The following is a 22037-nucleotide window of genomic DNA, read 5'->3' on the forward strand; positions in this document are numbered from 1 at the left end:
GTCCACAAACTATGAGTGAGAGTCAGTAGGTGGGCACTGGACAATTATACGGCAGAACCAAACAAACGGGAGGGGGACAAGGTGCCAACCACAGAAGAGGAGGCCAGTGAGAAGACACCAGAGGAAAGTGGGAGGGAACTCACCATGGACTTGGTGGCTTTAGGGGTTTGACTGGCAGCGGGCGTTGGCTGCTTGGTGCAAGCAGTGGGAGTGGTTGCCTTGGTAACAGGGCTTTTTTTATTGGCAGAGCTTGAGGTGGGGGAGGAACGTTTTGGGGGGCCAGCTGCGTCCCCAGTGGACAAAGAGGTGGGCCGTGTTTTGGCAGAGTTTGGTTTGGTTGACCCAACAGCAGGCTGTACAACAACGTCACACGATAAAGGAGAAAAGAAGCAAACCAAAAAGCATACAACAGAGGACAGGCAGGATAGTAAAGCAGCAGAAGCAGCATTCACTAAAACCAAATCATAATCAAACCAAGAGCATCAGCAGAGCAAATTGGCAGTGACGAATTGCACATAAGCATGTGCATACAAACACACACAGACACACACACACGCATACACACACACACACTCACGCACACACACACACACTAGAGATGGCAGTGACAGTTGCAGAAGCAGCTTGCTGAGATGAAATGAATGGCAACATTGTCCCAGCCTTTCCTTGACCTACCTTGGCCTTACTGTCTGGGCTGGTGAGGTCCTGCTTGCTTCCGTTGGTTGTTTGGGACTTTGCAGTACCTTTCCCAGCCTTTTCATTATTTTCAGCTTTGACCATCTTGTCAGTTTTCTCCCCATTTTCTTTCTTCTCCATCTTCTCATCTTTGTTTGTCTTCTCTGGCTTGTCCACTTTTTCATTTGTATAATTCTTCTCCGTCTTATGGAACTTCTCTTCATCTTTGAGGATCTTCTCAGATTTTGAGGTCTTGTCGGCATTGTCGACTTTCTTAGATTCATCTTCTTTCTCTTTCTTCTCCATCTTGTCGGACTTCTCCGTCTTCTCAAATATGTTCAAGTTATCTGTCTTTGGGAAGAAATCTGCCTTCTCTTGTTTGTCCTTATTCTCTGCTTTCACTGTAGAGAGACAAAAACAGATACATATTTAGCAAACCTGCAACACTGTATGTCATATAAAAACACCAAAATGACTCTAAGGATCAAATACAGGTAGAGAAACAAGTGCCAGACTCACTTTCAGCCATGAGAGCGATCATATCTTACTGTGTGTTATTAACCTAAGCACAGATTCAGACTGGCATTAGCTTGAAAATCGAGCTACAACAATGCATCCTAAAAATGCCACCTAAGAATACCACCAGCGTATAAGGACAACAGGACTTTGTACATGGTGCGGCTGTTCAAATAGGCAACTAAAATTTCAAACCTCTAAAATACTCTGATTGATCACAAAATACAAGCGTTCCGAATACTGCCATATTTTACTCATGTGATGATAATCTATCAGTGATAATATTTTGTACTACACCCCAGATCAACTCATTGGTGTGGAAATAAGAGTGAGTTAACTACAGTGACCAGTCATGGCATGGTGGTGTGTAGTCTAGGCAGGGCCACAGAAAGTCAGGGCCGAGCCCAGGGCCGAGCAGGGCGGACAGAACAGCACATTGTTGGCATCGGCTCCTTATGTAACCCATCCTCAGTGACATTTACATTTACATTTACATTTAAGTCATTTAGCAGAGTGACCTCAACAGAGAGAGAGAGAGAGCATGTCTGTAATGGCACCCTATTCCCTATGTAATTCACTATAGTTTTCCTCTCTCAGGCTGTATCCCAGGGTACCATTTGCGATACAACCTGAGAGAGAAAAAGCTTGTCAAATGGATTAGGAAATGTGGGACCGATTAAGTTGGGTCAAAACATGACCCATTGACGTAATGACTGAATCCGCTTTTCAAAGAAAATTCTGACCAATTAGTTGACTAGAGCATCAACATTTAAAAAGACAGCGAGGGAAAATGGATTGTAGTTTACGGCAGATCAATGAGTCAGACAAGATCATGGATTTGCCACAATGGTACAAAACCATGAGTCAATCGAAAAATCTATCAAATGATTGAGTACAGTATACAGGACTGACCTTGTTGTGCCCATGGTTGGCTTTAGGAGCCCTGGTTCCAGTAAATGTCATACACTATAGACCAAGGGTAGGCAACTAGATTCAGCCGAGGGTCAATTTTCATCAGAGCAGAGGGTCTAGGGGCCAGAACATAACTATAATAATTTGTACACAACAAAATGACTACAACTAAGCCCAAAAAAGATTGTATTGAAAAAATAACAAATTTCATACCTTGGTTACATGTCTCTTTTTTTATTTGTGGGAATTATTTATATATTTATTATTTATATTATAATTATTATTATTTGTTTGAAACAGATTTCCAGAATTAAACTCATTTTTTAAATCATCCGTTCACCTACTCTGTATATAAATATACATACAGTACTAGTCTAAAGTTTGGACACACCTACTCATTCAAGGGTTTTTCTTTATTTGTACTATTTTCTACAAAATATTAAATAACACATATGGAATCATGTAGTAACCAAAAAAGATTCTTCAACATAGCCACCCTTTTCCTTGATGACAGCTTTGCACACTCTTTGCATTCTTTCAGCCAGCTTCACCTGGCATGCTTTTCCAACATTCTTGAAGAAGTTCCCACATATGCGGAGCACTTGTGGGCTGCTTTTCCTTAACTCTGTGGTCGAACTCATCCCAAACCATCTCAATTGTGTTGAGGTCGGGTGATTGTGGAGGCCAGGTCACCAGATGCAGCACTCCATCACTCTCCTTATTGGTCAAATAGCTCTAACACAGCCTGGAGGTGTGTTGGGTCATTGTTCTGTTGAAAAACAAATGATAGTCCTACTAAGCGCAAACCAGATGGGATGGAGTATCACTGCAGAATGCTGTGGTAGCCATGCTGGTTTAGTGTGCCCTGAATTCTAAATAAATCACTGACAGTGTCACCAGCAAAGCACTCAAACCTCCCCCTCCATGCTTCACGGTGGGAACCACGCATGTGGAAATCATCCGTTCACCTACTCTGCGTCTCACAAAGACACGGTGGACGGAACCAAAAATCTCAAATTTGGACTCATCAGACCAAAGGACAGATTTCCACCTGTCTAATGTCGTTTTTCTTGGCCCAAGCAAGTCTCTTCTTCTTATGGGTGTGTTTTAATAGTGGTTTCTTTGCAGCAATTCGACCATGAAGGCCTGATTCACACAGTCTCCTCTAAACAGTTGATGTTAAGATGTGTCTGTTACTAGAACTCTGAAGCATTTATTTGGGCTGCAATTGCTGGTAATGCTAATGAACTTATCCTCTGCAGCAGAGATAACTCTGGGTCTTCCTTTCCTGTGGCGGTCCCCATGAGAGCCAGTTTCATCATAGCGCTTGATGTTTTTTTTTCAACTGCACTTGAAGAAACTTTCAAAGTTCTTGACATTTTCCAGATTGACTGACCTTCATGTCATTTCTCTTTGTATATTTGAGCTGTTCTTGCCATAATATGGACTTGATCTTTTACCAAATAGGGCTATTTTCTGTATACCAGCCCTACCTTGTCACAACACAACTGATTGGCTCAAACGCATTAAGAAGGAAAGAAATTCCACAAATTTACTTTTAACAATGCACACCTGTTAATTGAAATGCATTCCAGTTGACTACCTCATGAAGCTGGTTGAGAGAATGCCAAGAGTGTGCAAAGCTGTCATCAAGGCAAAGGCCGGCTACTTTGAAGAACTTTAAAGAATATAAATATATTTTAATTTGTTTAACAATTTTTGTGTTACTACATGATTCCATATGTGTTATTTCATAGCTTTGATGTCTTCACTATTATTCTACAATGTAGAAAATAGTAAAAATAAAGACAAACCTTGGAATGAGTAGGTGTGACCAAACTTTTGACTGGTACTGTGTATACACTACTGTTCAAAAGTTTGGGGACACTAAGAAATGTCCTTGTGTTTGAAAGAAAAACATGTTTTTTGTCCATTTAAAATAACATAAAATTGATCAGAAATACAGTGTAGACATTGTTAATGTTGTAAATGACTAATGTAGCTGGAAACTGCAGATTTTTTTATGGAATTTTAGCTTACAGAGGCTCATTATTAGCAACCATCACTTCTGTGTTCCAATGGCACGCTGTGTTAGCTAATCCAAGTTAATCATTTTGAAAGGCTAATTGATCATCAGAAAACCCTTTTGCAATTATGTTAGCACAGCTGAAAACTGCCGTCCTGATTAAAGAAGCAATAAAACTGGCCTTCTTTAGACTAGTTGAGTATCTGGAGCATCAGCATTTGTGGGTTCGATTACAGGCTCAAAATGGCCATAAACAAAGAACTTTCTTCTGAAACTCGTCAGTCTATTCTCGTCAGTCTATTCTTGAAGGCTGTTCCATGCGAGAAATTGCCAAGAAACTGAAGATCTTGTACAGCGCTGTGTACTACTCCCTTCATAGAACAGCGCAAACTGGCTCTAACCAGAATAGAAAGAGGAGTGGGAGGCCCGGGTGCACAACTGAGCAAGAAGACAAGTACATTAGAGTGTTTAGTTTGAGAAACAGACGCCTCACAAATCCTCAACTGGCAGCTTCCTTAAAAAGTACCCGCAAAACACCAGTCTCAACATCAACAGTGAAGAGGCAACTCCGGGATGCTGGCCTTCAAGGGAGAGTTCCTCCGTCCAGTGTCTGTGTTCTTTTGTCAATTTTAATATCTTCCTTTTATTGGCCAGTCTGAGATATGGCTTTTTCTTTGCAACTCTGCCTAGAAGGGCTCTGTGCAGGGCTCTGTGCAGGCCAGTCAAGTTCTTCCACACCGATCTTGACAAACAATTTCTGTATGGGCCTTGCTTAGTGCATGGGGGCACTGTCATGCTGAAACAGTAAAGGGCCTCTTCCCAAACTATTGTCACAAAGTTGAAAACACAGAATCATCTAGAACACCATTGTATGCTGTAGCATTAAGATTTCCCTTCACTGGAACTAAGTGGCCTAGCCCAAACCATGAAAAACCAGCCAAGACCATTATTCCTCTTCCACCAAACTTTACAGTTGGCACTATGCATTGAGGCTGGTAGCGTTCTCCTGGCATCTGCCAAACCCAGATTCGTCCGTTGGACTGCCAGATAATGAAGTGTGATTCTTCACTCCAGAGAACAAGCTTCCACTGCTCCAGAGTCCAATGGTGGTGAGCTTCGCACCACTCCAGCCAACGCTTGGCATTGATCTTAGTCTTGACAAACCATTCTTGTGCTGATGCTGCTTCCAGAGGCAGTTTGGAACTCTGTAGTGAGTGTTGCTGACGAGGACAGACTATTTTTATGCTGTACGACCTTCAGCACCCGGCAGTCCCGTTCTGTGAGCTTGTGTGGCCTACAAATTTTCGGTTGAGCCATTGTTGCTCCTAGATGTTTCCACTTCACAATAACAGCACTTACAGTTGACCGGGGCCGCTCTAGCAGGGGTGAAATTTGACCAACTGACTTATTGGGAAGGTGGCATCCTATGATGGTGCCACGTTGAAAGTGACTAATCTCTTCAGTAAGGCCATTCTACTGACAATATATGTCTATGGAGATTGCATGACTGTGTGCTCAATTTATACACCTGTCAGCAACGGTGTGGCCTGTCTAGCTGAATCCACACATTTTAAGGGGTGTCCAGTGTATATATTTTTTACTACAAACTTCATGGGACCAAGAGAAATCACCGCCTGTTGCTGACCTGTGCTATAGACTAATATAGAGCTGTTCTGTATACCTGGCCAGTGGTATAAACATAGACTATAGACTAATATAGAGCTGTTCTGTATGCCTGGCCAGTGGTATAAACATAGACTATAGACTAATATAGAGCTGTTCTGTATGCCTGGCCAGTGGTATAAACATAGACTATAGACTAATAAAGAGCTGTTCTGTATGCCTGGCCAGTGGTATAAACATAGACTATAGACTAATATAGAGCTGTTCTGTATGCCTGGCCAGTGGTATAAACATAGACTATAGACTAATAAAGAGCTGTTCTGTATGCCTGGCCAGTGGTATAAACATAGACTATAGACTAATATAGAGCTGTTCTGTATGCCTGGCCAGTGGTATAAACATAGACTATAGACTAATATAGAGCTGTTCTGTATGCCTGGCCAGTGGTATAAACATAGACTATAGACACTATAGACTAATATAGAGCTGTTCTGTATGCCTGGCCAGTGGTATAAACATAGACTATAGACTAATATAGAGCTGTTCTGTATGCCTGGCCAGTGGTGTAAACATACACTATAGACTAATATAGAGCTGTTCTGTATGCCTGGCCAGTGGTATAAACATACACTATAGACACTATAGACTAATAAAGAGCTGTTCTGTATGCCTGGCCAGTGGTATAAACATAGACTATAGACTAATATAGAGCTGTTCTGTATGCCTGGCCAGTGGTATAAACATAGACTATAGACTAATATAGAGCTGTTCTGTATGCCTGGCCAGTGGTATAAACATACACTATAGACACTATAGACTAATATAGAGCTGTTCTGTATGCCTGGCCAGTGGTATAAACATAGACTATAGACTAATATAGAGCTGTTCTGTATGCCTGGCCAGTGGTATAAACATAGACTATAGACTAATATAGAGCTGTTCTGTATGCCTGGCCAGTGGTGTAAACATACACTATAGACTAATATAGAGCTGTTCTGTATGCCTGGCCAGTGGTATAAACATACACTATAGACACTATAGACTAATATAGAGCTGTTCTGTATGCCTGGCCAGTGGTATAAACATAGACTATAGACTAATATAGAGCTGTTCTGTATGCCTGGCCAGTGGTATAAACATACACTATAGACACTATAGACTAATATAGAGCTGTTCTGTATGCCTGGCCAGTGGTATAAACATAGACTATAGACTAATATAGAGCTGTTCTGTATGCCTGGCCAGTGGTGTAAACATACACTATAGACTAATATAGAGCTGTTCTGTATGCCTGGCCAGTGGTATAAACATACACTATAGACACTATAGACTAATAAAGAGCTGTTCTGTATGCCTGGCCAGTGGTATAAACATAGACTATAGACTAATATAGAGCTGTTCTGTATGCCTGGCCAGTGGTATAAACATATACTATAGACTAATATAGAGCTGTTCTGTATGCCTGTCCAGTGGTATAAACATACACTATAGACACTATAGACTAATATAGAGCTGTTCTGTATGCCTGGCCAGTGGTATAAACATAGACTATAGACTAATATAGAGCTGTTCTGTATGCCTGGCCAGTGGTATAAACATAGACTATAGACTAATATAGAGCTGTTCTGTATGCCTGGCCAGTGGTATAAACATACACTATAGACACTATAGACTAATATAGAGCTGTTCTGTATGCCTGGCCAGTGGTATAAACATAGACTATAGACTAATATAGAGCTGTTCTGTATGCCTGGCCAGTGGTATAAACATACACTATAGACACTATAGACTAATATAGAGCTGTTCTGTATGCCTGGCCAGTGGTATAAACATAGACTATAGACTAATATAGAGCTGTTCTGTATGCCTGGCCAGTGGTATAAACATAGACTATAGACTAATATAGAGCTGTTCTGTATGCCTGGCCAGTGGTGTAAACATACACTATAGACTAATATAGAGCTGTTCTGTATGCCTGGCCAGTGGTATAAACATACACTATAGACACTATAGACTAATAAAGAGCTGTTCTGTATGCCTGGCCAGTGGTATAAACATAGACTATAGACTAATATAGAGCTGTTCTGTATGCCTGGCCAGTGGTATAAACATATACTATAGACTAATATAGAGCTGTTCTGTATGCCTGTCCAGTGGTATAAACATACACTATAGACACTATAGACTAATATAGAGCTGTTCTGTATGCCTGGCCAGTGGTATAAACATAGACTATAGACTAATAGAGAGCTGTTCTGTATGCCTGGCCAGTGGTATAAACATAGACTATAGACTAATATAGACTAATATAGAGCTGTTCTGTATGCCTGGCCATTGGTGTAAACATACACTATAGACACTATAGACTAATATAGAGCTGTTCTGTATGCCTGGCCAGTGGTATAAACATAGACTATAGACTAATATAGAGCTGTTCTGTATGCCTGGCCAGTGGTATAAACATAGACTATAGACTAATATAGAGCTGTTCTGTATGCCTGGCCAGTGGTATAAACATAAACTATAGACTAATATAGAGCTGTTCTGTATGCCTGGCCAGTGGTATAAACATAGACTATAGACTAATATAGAGCTGTTCTGTATGCCTGGCCAGTGGTATAAACATAGACTATAGACTAATATAGAGCTGTTCTGTATGCCTGGCCAGTGGTATAAACATAGACTATAGACTAATATAGAGCTGTTCTGTATGCCTGGCCAGTGGTATAAACATAGACTATAGACTAATATAGAGCTGTTCTGTATGCCTGGCCAGTGGTATAAACATAGACTATAGACTAATATAGAGCTGTTCTGTATGCCTGGCCAGTGGTATAAACATAGACTATAGACTAATATAGAGCTGTTCTGTATGCCTGGCCAGTGGTATAAACATAAACTATAGACACTATAGACTAATATAGAGCTGTTCTGTATGCCTGGCCAGTGGTATAAACATAGACTATAGACTAATATAGAGCTGTTCTGTATGCCTGCCCAGTGGTATAAACATAGACTATAGACTAAAATAGACTAATATAGAGCTGTTCTGTATGCCTGGCCAGTGGTATAAACATAGACTAATATAGAGCTGTTCTGTATGCCTGGCCAGTGGTATAAACATAGACTATAGACTAATATAGAGCTGTTCTGTATGCCTGGCCAGTGGTATAAACATAGACTATAGACTAATATAGAGCTGTTCTGTATGCCTGGCCAGTGGTATAAACATAGACTATAGACTAATATAGAGCTGTTCCGTATGCCTGGCCAGTGGTATAAACATAGACTATAGACTAATATAGAGCCGTCCTGTATGCCTGGCCAGTGGTGTAAACACATTGTCACATAGAGCATGACTAACACACAGGGACATGATGGTGCTCATGATATTTTACTGCAGGCGACCAGCATCACACACCAGACTCACGCATACATATACACGCGTACACATGCATGCACCCACCCACCCACCCACACACACAAACACATGCACACACAAATATGAAGTGATGATGCATATAGCTCATTTGCTAGAACTAGTACATGTGTGCATATTGTACAGGATGTCTTTGAAATGACCTTGCATTATATAGAAACACACAGCCACATAAGCAGAGAGATCATTTCCCCATGACTTTCATCCATGAGGTATAAACTACCCTTGTTACAGCAGGAGGATGCTGCCAGCTATTTCTGCTTGCTCCCTACTGTCGCAAGTTGAAGGATGTAGATGTATCATTGTCATGATGGTGTCTTTGTGAGATATATAGCGATAGGCTAGCTGTAGGTGAAAGAGAGCTCTAATAATGTGTGTACAAAACATTAAGAACATCTTCCTAATATTGAGTTGCTTTTGCCCTCAGAACAGTCACAAGTTGTCAGGTTATGGACTCTACAAGGTGTCGAATGGTTTCCACAGGGATGCTGGCCCATGTTGACTTCAATGCTTCCCACAGTTGTGTCAAGTTGACTGGATGTCCTTTGGGTGGTGGACCATTCTTGATACACATTGGAAACTGTTGAGCGTGAAAAACTCAGCAGTGTTGCAGTTTCTGACACAAACTGGTGTGCCTGGCACCTACTACCCTACCCCGTTCAAAGGCACTTAAATATTTTGTCTTGCCCGTTCACCCTCTGAATGGCACACACACACAATCCATGTCTCAATTGTCTCAAGGCTTAAACATAGTCATTTAACCTGTCTCCTCCCATTCATCTACACTGATTGAAGTGGATCTAACAAGTGACATCAATAAGAGATCATAGCTTTCACCTGGATTCACCTGGTCAGTCTATGTCATGGAAAGAGCAGATGTTCCTAATGTTTTGTACATTCAGTATATAGTGCAAGCAAAATGGCCTTAGGCTCCAGACTGCCTGCTTGTCTAGTGTTATTGAATCTAAGTGTATATATGACAAACACAGAGTAGTCATGCAATTTGAAAGCATTCCCAAGAGTCCCCAGTCCCCACATGGTGCCACCAGAAATGCCTACTTTCTGTTTAAATGGATACCCAGACTTCAAATCCATCACACACCCTTCCTTTAGTGCTAGGTACTTGTTGGAGTGCCACTTGATGTGATGTATCACTGAACAACACAGTCATCTGAAGAGATGGGAGTTTGAGATGGTCAATTAACCTCAGCATTTCAATATACATTCATATTCAGAGGAACTTGACGCACATACTATTCATTCTGTATGAAACCCCAGACCTCCTCAACGGTGGTATTCTGGTGCCTGTGACATTTTGTCAAAGCAAAATGTTGATGGAGTGTAGACACAACAATGGATGTACACATTTCCTTTCAATTATTCTTTCCGAATTGTAAACCCTTCTGCTCCCTTAAAACCCTAAATTGTTGAAGAAGCACATCATCCTAGTAAAAATATACCAAAAACCACAACTTCTAGTTGTTGTTGTATTTTTTGTTGTTTTTTAATTTTCATTACATCCATTCTTCTTTTGGCTCCTTCCATTTTCTCTTTCAGCACTCCATCATAGTTAAAACAAACAGCCAGCCCAGACGAATACCACTGCCCACTGATCTATATGGTCAGGCATCCCAAATAAACTCCCAAATCTAAGTACTTAAATCAGTGTACACCAATATTTACATAACCAATGAGAGATAGAGGAGCCAGGTCTAAGGTGTATATGAGCAACATGTTATAATGTGGTAATGCGAGCTAGTCCAAACACCAAGAGGAATAGGCCTCAAATCATATCAGTCACCTACCCTCAATGGAGCTTTTGGTATTGATGATGTTGAAGGTTTTTCCAGTGAGGGGAACCGGCAGTAGGACACTCTCACTCTGGCTCTGTGACATCCCATTACCAGTACCTTTCCTAGGGGGAGGGGAGTTGGGGGCCCTGACAGGGCTCAGTGGGGACAGAGGAGAGAGTGTGGGCGACACAGTCTTTCTCTCCTCCCCCACTGTCAGAGATTGTTGCACAGCCGAGTGTGGAGACTTGGACCCCATAATGTTACTTCCAGGTGAGGGCAGGTCCACTAGTCCGCCAGGCTGCACTGGGTACTGGGAGAAGTCAAAGCTACCCGGCACAGACAGGTGGGAGCAGTCAGAAATGGCGCGCCTCACGGCTTTGTGTTGCTGCTCGGTCCCTCCTCCTCGAGGTAAAGTAGGCCCCGTGTCCTCATCTCGGTCTTCAGAGAATCCTGACACAGTGCAGTTTCCACCCTTAGAGTAGTTGTCGTTGACAACACCAATGACACAGTAGTTGTCTGCAGGTGCAGGTGCAGAAGTCTGAACAGCAGGCTTAAGGCCTGTGTGGGGTGGCCCAGAGAAGGAAGGATTCCATACACAGTTGTCCACCTTTTGTGTGTTGGGGAACGGTGAGGCGTCATGTTGCACAGCAGGTGACACCCGCAGGGCTGCAGCTCCATTGGCCCTGTGTTCTCGTCCCGGGGTAGAGAAGAGTTTCCCAGGGGAGGCTGGAGAGGGTGAAGAGGAGAGGGAATTTGTGGGGCTCTCCCAAGCACTGCCCAGACCCAAAGGTGCCCCGAGTCCAACACCCATCCTCCCTGGCACCTTGAGGTCAGACGACTCCACCTTGAACCCTGATCCAGATGAAGGTCCATCAAAGAGGCTTGACAGCTTGTCCTCGTCAGTTAGCCTGGGTGCCCCTGGGCTGCCCCCGAAACCTTGTGGTCCCATCTGGTCCTGCTGCCGGTCACAGCCCTGGGGGGCCTGCTGAGGAGACGCCATAGAGACAGAGGGCACCTTGCCCAGCTCAGTATACTCACAGCGCTGTCCACCTCCACCACTCTGCTGCTGCTGATTGGAGAGAGAAGACATCCTCACCTCTCTCTCTCTTCTCTCCGCTGCTTCTAGATTCTTCTAGAATCTTCTAGATTCTTCTAGACAGCAAAGTAAAGGAATCTTCCCTTGGCTGTAAGGAAGGCTGGTAATGTACTCTATCTTTGGTATTTGGTGTTTCTGTGAAGTACAGACTATTTGTGTGCTGGTGTAGTAATTGTGTGTTTCTCTCTGTGCTATGAACTGATCAGATGAAGCTGTGAGGCTGAACTGAATGCTGCTCCCTCTCCTTCTCTCTCTCTCTCTCTCTCTCTCTCTCTCTCTCTCCTTCTCTCTCTCTCTCCATTTCTCCCCCTCTCTGACATCACAGCCCTAACAGAGCTTTGGTCACATGACTCCACGGAACATATCCCCATTCGCTAGAGCAGATTCTCAACTCATGCCTTCGAGCAGTAAGCTAAGTCACAAACACACAAACACACACACACACACACACACACACACACACACACACACACACACACACACACACACACACACAAACGAACGTCACTGACACACACACTAACTAATACACACACCCTCCCTTGATGTTCTATAAACCGCAGCTCTGACTCCTCATTGACAGGCAGCTCGGCATTATATTAGAAACCCAGAAAAGAGAGAGAGAGAGCAGCTTTGGGCGATACAGGGCCAGTTTCCACTGCCATTCTACTTGAATGAATTTGTCCTCTTTGTCACAGCATCCATTAGTGCTACACATCTCTTCCTGGTTCTGGTGGTATACATTTGCGTTCAATGCTGTTCTGTCATCTCCAGTTCTTCACTTAGTTCCATGCCCACTACTGCACCCACTGCCCCTCTCCTCCACCCTGCCTTCCTGCCCCCGTTAGGGGCCCTGGGTGTGCATCTCTGGCTCATGGCCCTGCCTGGAGCATTTGACTCTTTTGTTTATTGTGTTTGTTGTTTGTGGACTTGGTTGTGGACACTGTGTTCCTTCTGTCTGCTGTTGCCACATGCTATGGGCTGTTAGGACGGTATTGAACGACTGGCCTCGAAAAAAGTGTGTGATAACACTACATTGACATGCAGTATACCCTTAAAAACCCCAGTGCTCCTAGTTATAAACACCTCATCCAGACCTGTGTGAACTGAATTCACACCCGCCAACCTTCTTCACACCAACACGCTGTCCAAATGTTCACTCTAACATCACTGGTTCAGTCCTGTACTAGACCCCTCCCTCTTCACAACTGTTGTGGAAGGCAGACAAAAATAATTCAATCTCTGATGATATCCCCCCCTTCCACCACCCTGCCACCATCCCACCTCCAGCTGCCTGAGGAAAAACGAATTCAATATAAATTATTGAAGGTGACTTAATCGCCCCAAAACAGTCCCCCATTTACTGTATAAGGGGATAGTCAAAGAGGGAATGTATTGTTCAAGGAGTACAGTACAATGGGGTTGATATGGGGAAAACGCTGAACATATTGGAATCACACAGGACATTGTCAACTTCTGAGATCATGTGCCGCTAGCATAAGCGATATTAGATTTCAATAATATCACATTTGAATTCACACTGCAAAGTCATGATGGCAATTGTTTGAGTTGATCACATAAGATACTGATGCACTGACACAACACTCCTCAGATAAGTATACAAATGCACCATACTGAAGCCTCACTGGTCAACATATTTCCCAAACAGCAGTGTTTTCCACAGCCCTACACACAATATTAGGTCAAAGTTAGACAACACACTGCAACACGTCTGTCTATGACAACAGTCAGCCTCATTCCCCAAACAGAGCCCTTGTCTCTGTTCATTACATCGCTCTAACGGTCCAGTTTCTCATGAATGGACATTGTTACGCAAGACCCATGTCCAACATATTCCTCTGTCTGTTTATGTTTGCATCTCTCTAAGAAAGATGACTCTCGCTTTAACTAGACTGAACCTTTATTTTAACTAGGCAAGTCTGAAACTCTTAAGGATCCGCCCCTTTTTTTCAATTTTCATCTAAAATGACATCCCCAAATCTAACTGCCTGTAGCTCAGGACCTGAAGCAAGTATATGCATACTCTTGATACCACTTAAAAGGAAACACTTTGAAGTTTGTGTAAATGTGAAATTAATGTTGGAGAATATAACACATTAGATCTGGTAAAAGATAACAAAGACAAAAACGTGTTGATTTGTATTTTTTTGTAACATCATCTTTGAAATGCAAGATAAAGCCCATAATGTATTTGTCACGTTCTGACCTTTATTTCCTTTGTTTTGTCTTTATTTAGTATATTTAGTCAATTATAATAGATCCCCTCTCCACTTCAATTATAATAGATCCCTTCTCCACTCCAATTATAATAGATCCCCTCTCCACTCCAATTATAATAGATCCCCTCTCCACTCCAATTATAATAGATCCCCTCTCCACTCCAATTATAATAGATCCCCTCTCCACTTCAATTATAATAGATCCCCTCTCCACTTCAATTATAATAGATCCCCTCGCCACTTCAATTATAATAGATCCCCTCTCCACTCCAATTATAATATATCCCCTCTCCACTCCAATTATAATAGATCCCCTCTCCACTCCAATTATAATATATCCCCTCTCCACTTCAATTATAATAGATCCCCTCTCCACTCCAATTATAATAGATCCCCTCCCCATTTCAATAATAATAGAGCCCCTCTCCACTCCAATTATAATAGATCCCCTCTCCACTTCAATTATTAGATCCCCTCTCCACTCCAATTCTAATAGATCCCCTCTCCACTCCAATTCTAATAGATCCCCTCTCCACTCCAATTCTAATAGATCCCATCTCCACTTCAATTATAATAGATCCCCTCTCCACTCCAATTATAATAGATCCCCTCTTCACTCCAATTATAATAGATCCCCTCTCCACTTCAATTATAATAGACCCCCTCTCCACTCCAATTATAATAGATCCCCTCTCCACTCCAATTATAATAGATCCCCTCTCCACTTCAATTATAATAGATCCCTTATCCACTCCAATTATTAGATCCCCTCTCCACTTCAATTATAATAGATCCCCTCTCCACTCCAATTATAATAGATCCCCTCTCCACTTCAATTATAATAGATCCCTTCTCCACTCCAATTATAATAGATCCCCTCTCCACTCCAATTATAATAGATCCCCTCTCCACTTCAATTATAATAGATCCCCTCTCCACTTCAATTATAATAGATCCCCTCTCCACTCCAATTATAATAGATCCCCTCTCCACTCCAATTATAATATATCCCCTCCCCATTTCAATAATAATAGAGCCCCTCTCCACTCCATTTATAATAGATCCCCTCTCCACTTCAATTATTAGATCCCCTCTCCACTCCAATTCTAATAGATCCCCTCTCCACTCCAATTCTAATAGATCCCATCTCCACTTCAATTATAATAGACCCCCTCTCCACTCCAATTATAATAGATCCCCTCTCCACTCCAATTATAATAGATCCCCTCTCCACTTCAATTATAATAGATCCCTTCTCCACTCCAATTATTAGATCCCCTCTCCACTTCAATTATAATAGATCCCCTCTCCACTCCAATTATAATAGATCCCCTCTCCACTTCAATTATAATAGATCCCTTCTCCACTCCAATTATTAGATCCCCTCTCCACTTCAATTATAATAGATCTCCTCTCCACTTCAATTATAATAGACCCCCTCTCCACTCCAATTATAATAGACCCCTCTCCACTCCAATTATAATAGATCCCCTCTCCACTTCAATTATAATAGACCCCCTCTCCACTCCAATTATAATAGATCCCCTCTCCACTCCAATTATAATAGATCCCCTCTCCACTCCAATTATAATAGATCCCCTCTCCACTTCAATTATTAGATCCCCTCTCCACTCCAATTCTAATAGATCCCCTCTCCACTCCAATTCTAATAGATCCCATCTCCACTTCAATTATAATAGATCCCCTCTCCACTCCAATTATAATAGATCCCCTCTTCACTCCAATTATAATAGATCCCCTCCACACTTCAATTATAATAGATCCCCTCTCCACTTCAATTATAATAGACCCCCTCTCCACTCCAATTATAATAGATCCCCTCTACACTCCAATTATAATAGATCCCCTCTCCACTTCAATTATAATAGATCCCTTCTCCACTCCAATTATTAGATCCCCTCTCCACTTCAATTATAATAGATCCCCTCTCCACTCCAATTATAATAGATCCCCTCTCCACTTCAATTATAATAGATCCCTTCTCCACTCCAATTATAATAGATCCCCTCTCCACTCCAATTATAATAGATCCCCTCTCCACTCCAATTATAATAGATCCCCTCTCCACTTCAATTATAATAGATCCCCTCTCCACTTCAATTATAATAGATCCCCTCTCCACTCCAATTATAATAGATCCCCTCTCCACTCCAATTATAATAGATCCCCTCCCCATTTCAATAATAATAGAGCCCCTCTCCACTCCAATTATAATAGATCCCCTCTCCACTTCAATTATTAGATCCCCTCTCCACTCCAATTCTAATAGATCCCCTCTCCACTCCAATTCTAATAGATCCCATCTCCACTTCAATTATAATAGATCCCCTCTCCACTCCAATTATAATAGATCCCCTCTCCACTCCAATTATAATAGATCCCCTCAATTATAATAGATCCCCTCCACTTCAATTATAATAGACCCCCTCTCCCAATTATAATAGATCCCCTCTCCACTCCAATTATAATAGATCCCTCTCCAAATTATAATAGATCCCTCCACTCCACCTCTCCACTCCAATCCACTTCAATTATAATAGATCCCTCTCCACTCAATTATAATAGATCCCCTCTCCACTTCAATTATATATAGATCCCCTCCTCTCCACTTCAATTATAATAGACCCCCTCTCCACTCCAATTATAATAGATCCCCTCTCCACTCAATTATAATAGATCCCCTCCAATTATAATAGATCCCCTCCAATTATAATAGATCCCCTCTTCAATTATTAGATCCCCTCTCCACTCCAATTCTAATAGATCCCCTCTCCACTCCAATTCTAATAGATCCCATCTCCACTTCAATTATAATAGATCCCCTCTCCACTCCAATTATAATAGATCCCCTCTTCACTCCAATTATAATAGATCCCCTCCACACTTCAATTATAATAGATCCCCTCTCCACTCCAATTATAATAGATCCCCTTTCCACTCCAATTATAATAGATCCCCTCTCCACTTCAATTATAATAGATCCCTTCTCCACTCCAATTATTAGATCCCCTCTCCACTTCAATTATAATAGATCCCCTCTCCACTCCAATTATAATAGATCCCCTCTCCACTTCAATTATAATAGATCCCTTCTCCACTCCAATTATAATAGATCCCCTCTCCACTCCAATTATAATAGATCCCCTCTCCACTCCAATTATAATAGATCCCCTCTCCACTTCAATTATAATAGACCCCCTCTCCACTCCAATTATAATAGATCCCCTCTCCACTCCAATTATAATAGATCCCCTCTCCACTTCAATTATAATAGATCCCTTCTCCACTCCAATTATTAGATCCCCTCTCCACTTCAATTATAATAGATCCCCTCTCCACTCCAATTATAATAGATCCCCTCTCCACTTCAATTATAATAGATCCCTTCTCCACTCCAATTATTAGATCCCCTCTCCACTTCAATTATAATAGATCTCCTCTCCACTTCAATTATAATAGACCACCTCTCCACTCCAATTATAATAGACCCCTCTCCACTCTAATTATAATAGATCCCCTCTCCACTTCAATTATAATAGACCCCTTCTCCCCTCCAATTATTAGATCCCCTCTCGACTTCAATTATAATAGATCCCCTCTCCACTTCAATTATAATAGACCCCCTCTCCACTCCAATTATAATAGACCCCTCTCCACTCTAATTATAATAGCCACCAATGCCAGTATGGAGCCATTTTCCATATGTTCCAGTGTACCATTCTCTGTGTAATACGACTGTGTCCAGTGTGAGTGATATGTCTGTGTCCAGTGTGAGTGAAATGTTTGTGTCCAGTGTGAGTGATAATGTTAGTGATATGTCTGTGTCCAGTGTGAGTGATAATGTTAGTGATATGTCTGTGTCCAGTGTGAGTGATAATGTTAGTGATATGTCTGTGTCCAGTGTGAGTGATATGTTTGTGTCCAGTGTGAGTGATAATGTTAGTGATATGTCTGTGTCCAGTGTGAGTGATAATGTTAGTGATATGTCTGTGTCCAGTGTGAGTGATATTGTTAGTGATATGTCTGTGTTCAGTGTGAGTGATATTGTTAGTGATATGTCTGTGTCCAGGGTGAGTGATAATGTTAGTGATATGTTTGTGTCCAGTGTGCGTGATATGTCTGTGTCCAGTGTGAGTGATATTGTTAGTGATATGTCTGTGTCCAGTGAATACCAGTTTAACAACCAATTCTACTGAGCACAATCACCTCATACCATAACAGCCTTGGAGCAGAGAGGAAGTATGTCAGAGAATTCTATTTCTGGAATCCAACCTCCAGACTGTCACACCCCATTTTTTTCATCTCAGCAGTCCTGAGTTGTTCCATCTCTACGGAAACCGCCTCCCATATCCATGGCAACAAGCACCCAGTCAAAGAGAGGCTGCTATGACGTGGAAGGACGAGAGAGAAAAGGCAAAGGAAGGATGGAGAGATGGAGAGGAGAAGGACTCCAAATGAACACATAAAGAAGAGGAGAAGTAGAGGGACATAGAGAGAGAGGACTCCAAATGAACACATAAAGAAGAGGAGAAGTAGAGGGACATAGAGAGAGAGGACTCCAAATGAACACACAAAGAAGAGGAGAAGTAGAGGGACATAGAGAGAGAGAGGACTCCAAATGAACACATAAAGAAGAGGAGAAGTAGAGGGTCATAGAGAGAGAGAGAGGACTCCAAATGAACACATAAAGAAGAGGAGAAGTAGAGGGACATAGAGAGAGAGGACTCCAAATGAACACATAAAGAAGAGGAGAAGTAGAGGGACATAGAGAGAGAGGACTCCAAATGAACACACAAAGAAGAGGAGAAGTAGAGGGACATAGAGAGAGAGAGGACTCCAAATGAACACATAAAGAAGAGGAGAAGTAGAGGGTCATAGAGAGAGAGAGAGGACTCCAAATGAACACATAAAGAAGAGGAGAAGTAGAGGGACATAGAGAGAGAGGACTCCAAATGAACACTTAAAGAAGGGGAGAAGTAGAGGGAAATAGAGAGAGAGGACTCCAAATGAACACATAAAGAAGAGGAGAAGTAGAGGGACATAGAGAGAGAGGACTCCAAATGAACACATAAAGAAGAGGAGAAGTAGAGGGACATAGAGAGAGAGGACTCCAAATGAACACATAAAGAAGAGGAGAAGTAGAGGGACATAGAGAGAGAGGACTCCAAATGAACACATAAAGAAGAGGAAAAGTAGAGGGACATAGAGAGAGAGGACTCCAAATGAACACATAAAGAAGGGGAGAAGTAGAGGGACATAGAGAGAGAGGACTCCAAATGAACACATAAAGAAGAGGAGAAGTAGAGGGACATAGAGAGAGAGGACTCCAAATGAACACATAAAGAAGGGGAGAAGTAGAGGGACATAGAGAGAGAGGACTCCAAATGAACACACAAAGAAGAGGAGAAGTAGAGGGACATAGAGAGAGAGGACTCCAAATGAACACATAAAGAAGAGGAGAAGTAGAGGGACATAGAGAGAGAGGACTCCAAATGAACACACAAAGAAGAGGAAAAGTAGAGGGACATAGAGAGAGAGGACTCCAAATGAACACATAAAGAAGGGGAGAAGTAGAGGGACATAGAGAGAGAGGACTCCAAATGAACACATAAAGAAGAGGAGAAGTAGAGGGACATAGAGAGAGAGGACTCCAAATGAACACATAAAGAAGGGGAGAAGTAGAGGGACATAGAGAGAGAGAGGACTCAAAATGAACACATAAAGAAGGGGAGAAGTAGAGGGACATAGAGAGAGAGGACTCCAAAATGAATACATAAAGAAGAGGAGAAGTAGAGGGACATAGAGAGAGATGACTCCAAATGAACACATAAAGAAGAGGAGAAGTAGAGGGACATAGAGAGAGAGAGGACTCCAAATGAATACATAACGAAGGGGAGAAGTAGAGGGACATAGAGAGAGAGGACTCCAAAATGAATACATAAAGAAGGGGAGAAGTAGAGGGACATAGAGAGAGAGGACTCCAAATGAACACATAAAGAAGGGGAGAAGTAGAGGGACATAGAGAGAGAGGACTCCAAATGAACACATAAAGAAGAGGAGAAGTAGAGGGACATAGAGAGAGAGGACTCCAAATGAACACATAAAGAAGAGGAGAAGTAGAGGGACATAGAGAGAGAGGACTCCAAATGAATACATAAAGAAGGGGAGAAGTAGAGGGACATAGAGAGAGAGGACTCCAAAATGAATACATAAAGAAGGGGAGAAGTAGAGGGACATAGAGAGAGAGGACTCCAAATGAACACATAAAGAAGAGAAGAAGTAGAGGGACATAGAGAGAGAGGACTCCAAATTAACACATAAAGAAGATGAGAAGTAGAGGGACATAGAGAGAGAGAGGACTCCAAATGAACACATAAAGAAGGGGAGAAGTAGAGGGACATAGAGAGAGAGGACTCCAAATGAACACATAAAGAAGAGGAGAAGTAGAGGGACACAGAGAGAGAGGACTCCAAATGATGGAGAGAAAGGACAAAGGAAAAGACGGCGGGAGACTCATCTCTTACAATCTATCTTGTGGAATGGCAACAAAATCGGGTTAGATGAAGTCAAATAAAGTGTCACATCGAATGAAGTATCAGAGTTATATGAATTCACACATCTGATGGTCCAGCGGACTGATCCGGATACACCAGTTAAACTGAATCCAATCATTCTACCAAATTATGCCCCTAAACGAAAACAGGGTAAAAAAAAATGGAAAGGCTTGAGACATGGAAAAAGACCACACTGGCTGAGTGGAGTTTAATATTGGCTTTGTAGACATCATTTGCCTGGCTGAGAAATCAGAACACATAACTGTGAGGAAATGCAGTGAGCTGTCTTTCAATGAATTCCTGTAATATCAATGAGGGTCACCAGAAATGTTATTATTGGAATCTGTTTTTTCGAATCAAAATGATGATAATTGTGAATATATTTGCAGTATGATATGTTTTGATCATAGTTATCAACCTTAGTTAGTAGCTATCATAGTATAATTGATCCAGTTTCAACAACAAGAATGTTGCCCATATGGGCATAGTGACCTGGTCAAATATCTGAACCCTTTTTAAGACCAAAAGCTCATACAAATGTTTAGCATTTGAGATGACTGCTATTGTTTTTCAAGTGTCCTCGTTTTGATCCTGCTATCATTCAATATTTATGTTCAGCTTCAGGCCTATTGTACTGACAACATGAAATCTTGTTCTCAATCCAAGATCCAAGCGCTTGTTTCCACAAGAGGAAAGTGATTACATTGATATTCTCTGGTTTGAAGCTTAAAATCAATTAAACGTTCTATTCAGGTTATCATGATGACAACTTGTCTAGTTTTCATTATACTGAAAAGTTTTTCCGTTTTCATATTAGAGTGCTCTTTTATACGGCGAGTGGCTAAAAGTAGGACTGCGGTTCCCAGGGCTGCTGCCTCAAGCAGAATATTCACAGGTGTGTTCTCGCTTTATCATTCTGTAATATTCATGAGGTGTCTTCAGCCAGTTAGACCACATTCACAGCTACAGATAAAACCTTGATATAACCACCAGTCATTTATTGAACCACCAGATGATGGCCTCATTGGTCAATTAAAGGTGAATTATGCAGAAATCGCTCCCCTATTTCCTGGTTCCTAAAATGTCAGTTTATGTGACAAAACAAGCAAGTATAGTGTGTGGAATCATTGTACCATCTAAAC

At 41.8% G+C, this 22037-nt stretch overlaps 1 protein-coding gene across 13 annotated transcripts in view; it reads right to left on the reverse strand.

The window, feature by feature from the left end:
- The window catches only part of LOC115103026 (microtubule-associated protein 4-like), a 61135-nt gene that overhangs the window by 9858 nt on the left and 29240 nt on the right, over positions 1-22037 (reverse strand). For 11 of the 13 annotated variants that reach the window (XM_029623598.2, XM_029623602.2, XM_029623601.2 and 8 more), the window contains exons 6-7: positions 676-1076; positions 144-353 (exon numbers count right to left, since the gene is read on the reverse strand). In XM_029623598.2, the coding sequence (XP_029479458.1) occupies positions 144-353; positions 676-1076 (611 nt within the window). Of the gene's footprint in view, positions 1-143; positions 354-675; positions 1077-10996; positions 12295-22037 lie in introns of those variants that run through there. The other 2 variants (XM_029623604.2, XM_029623603.2) reach the window with 2 other exon arrangements.

Source organism: Oncorhynchus nerka, linkage group LG20 (assembly GCF_034236695.1).
Source record: "Oncorhynchus nerka isolate Pitt River linkage group LG20, Oner_Uvic_2.0, whole genome shotgun sequence".
Taxonomy (NCBI): Eukaryota; Metazoa; Chordata; class Actinopteri; order Salmoniformes; family Salmonidae; genus Oncorhynchus; species Oncorhynchus nerka.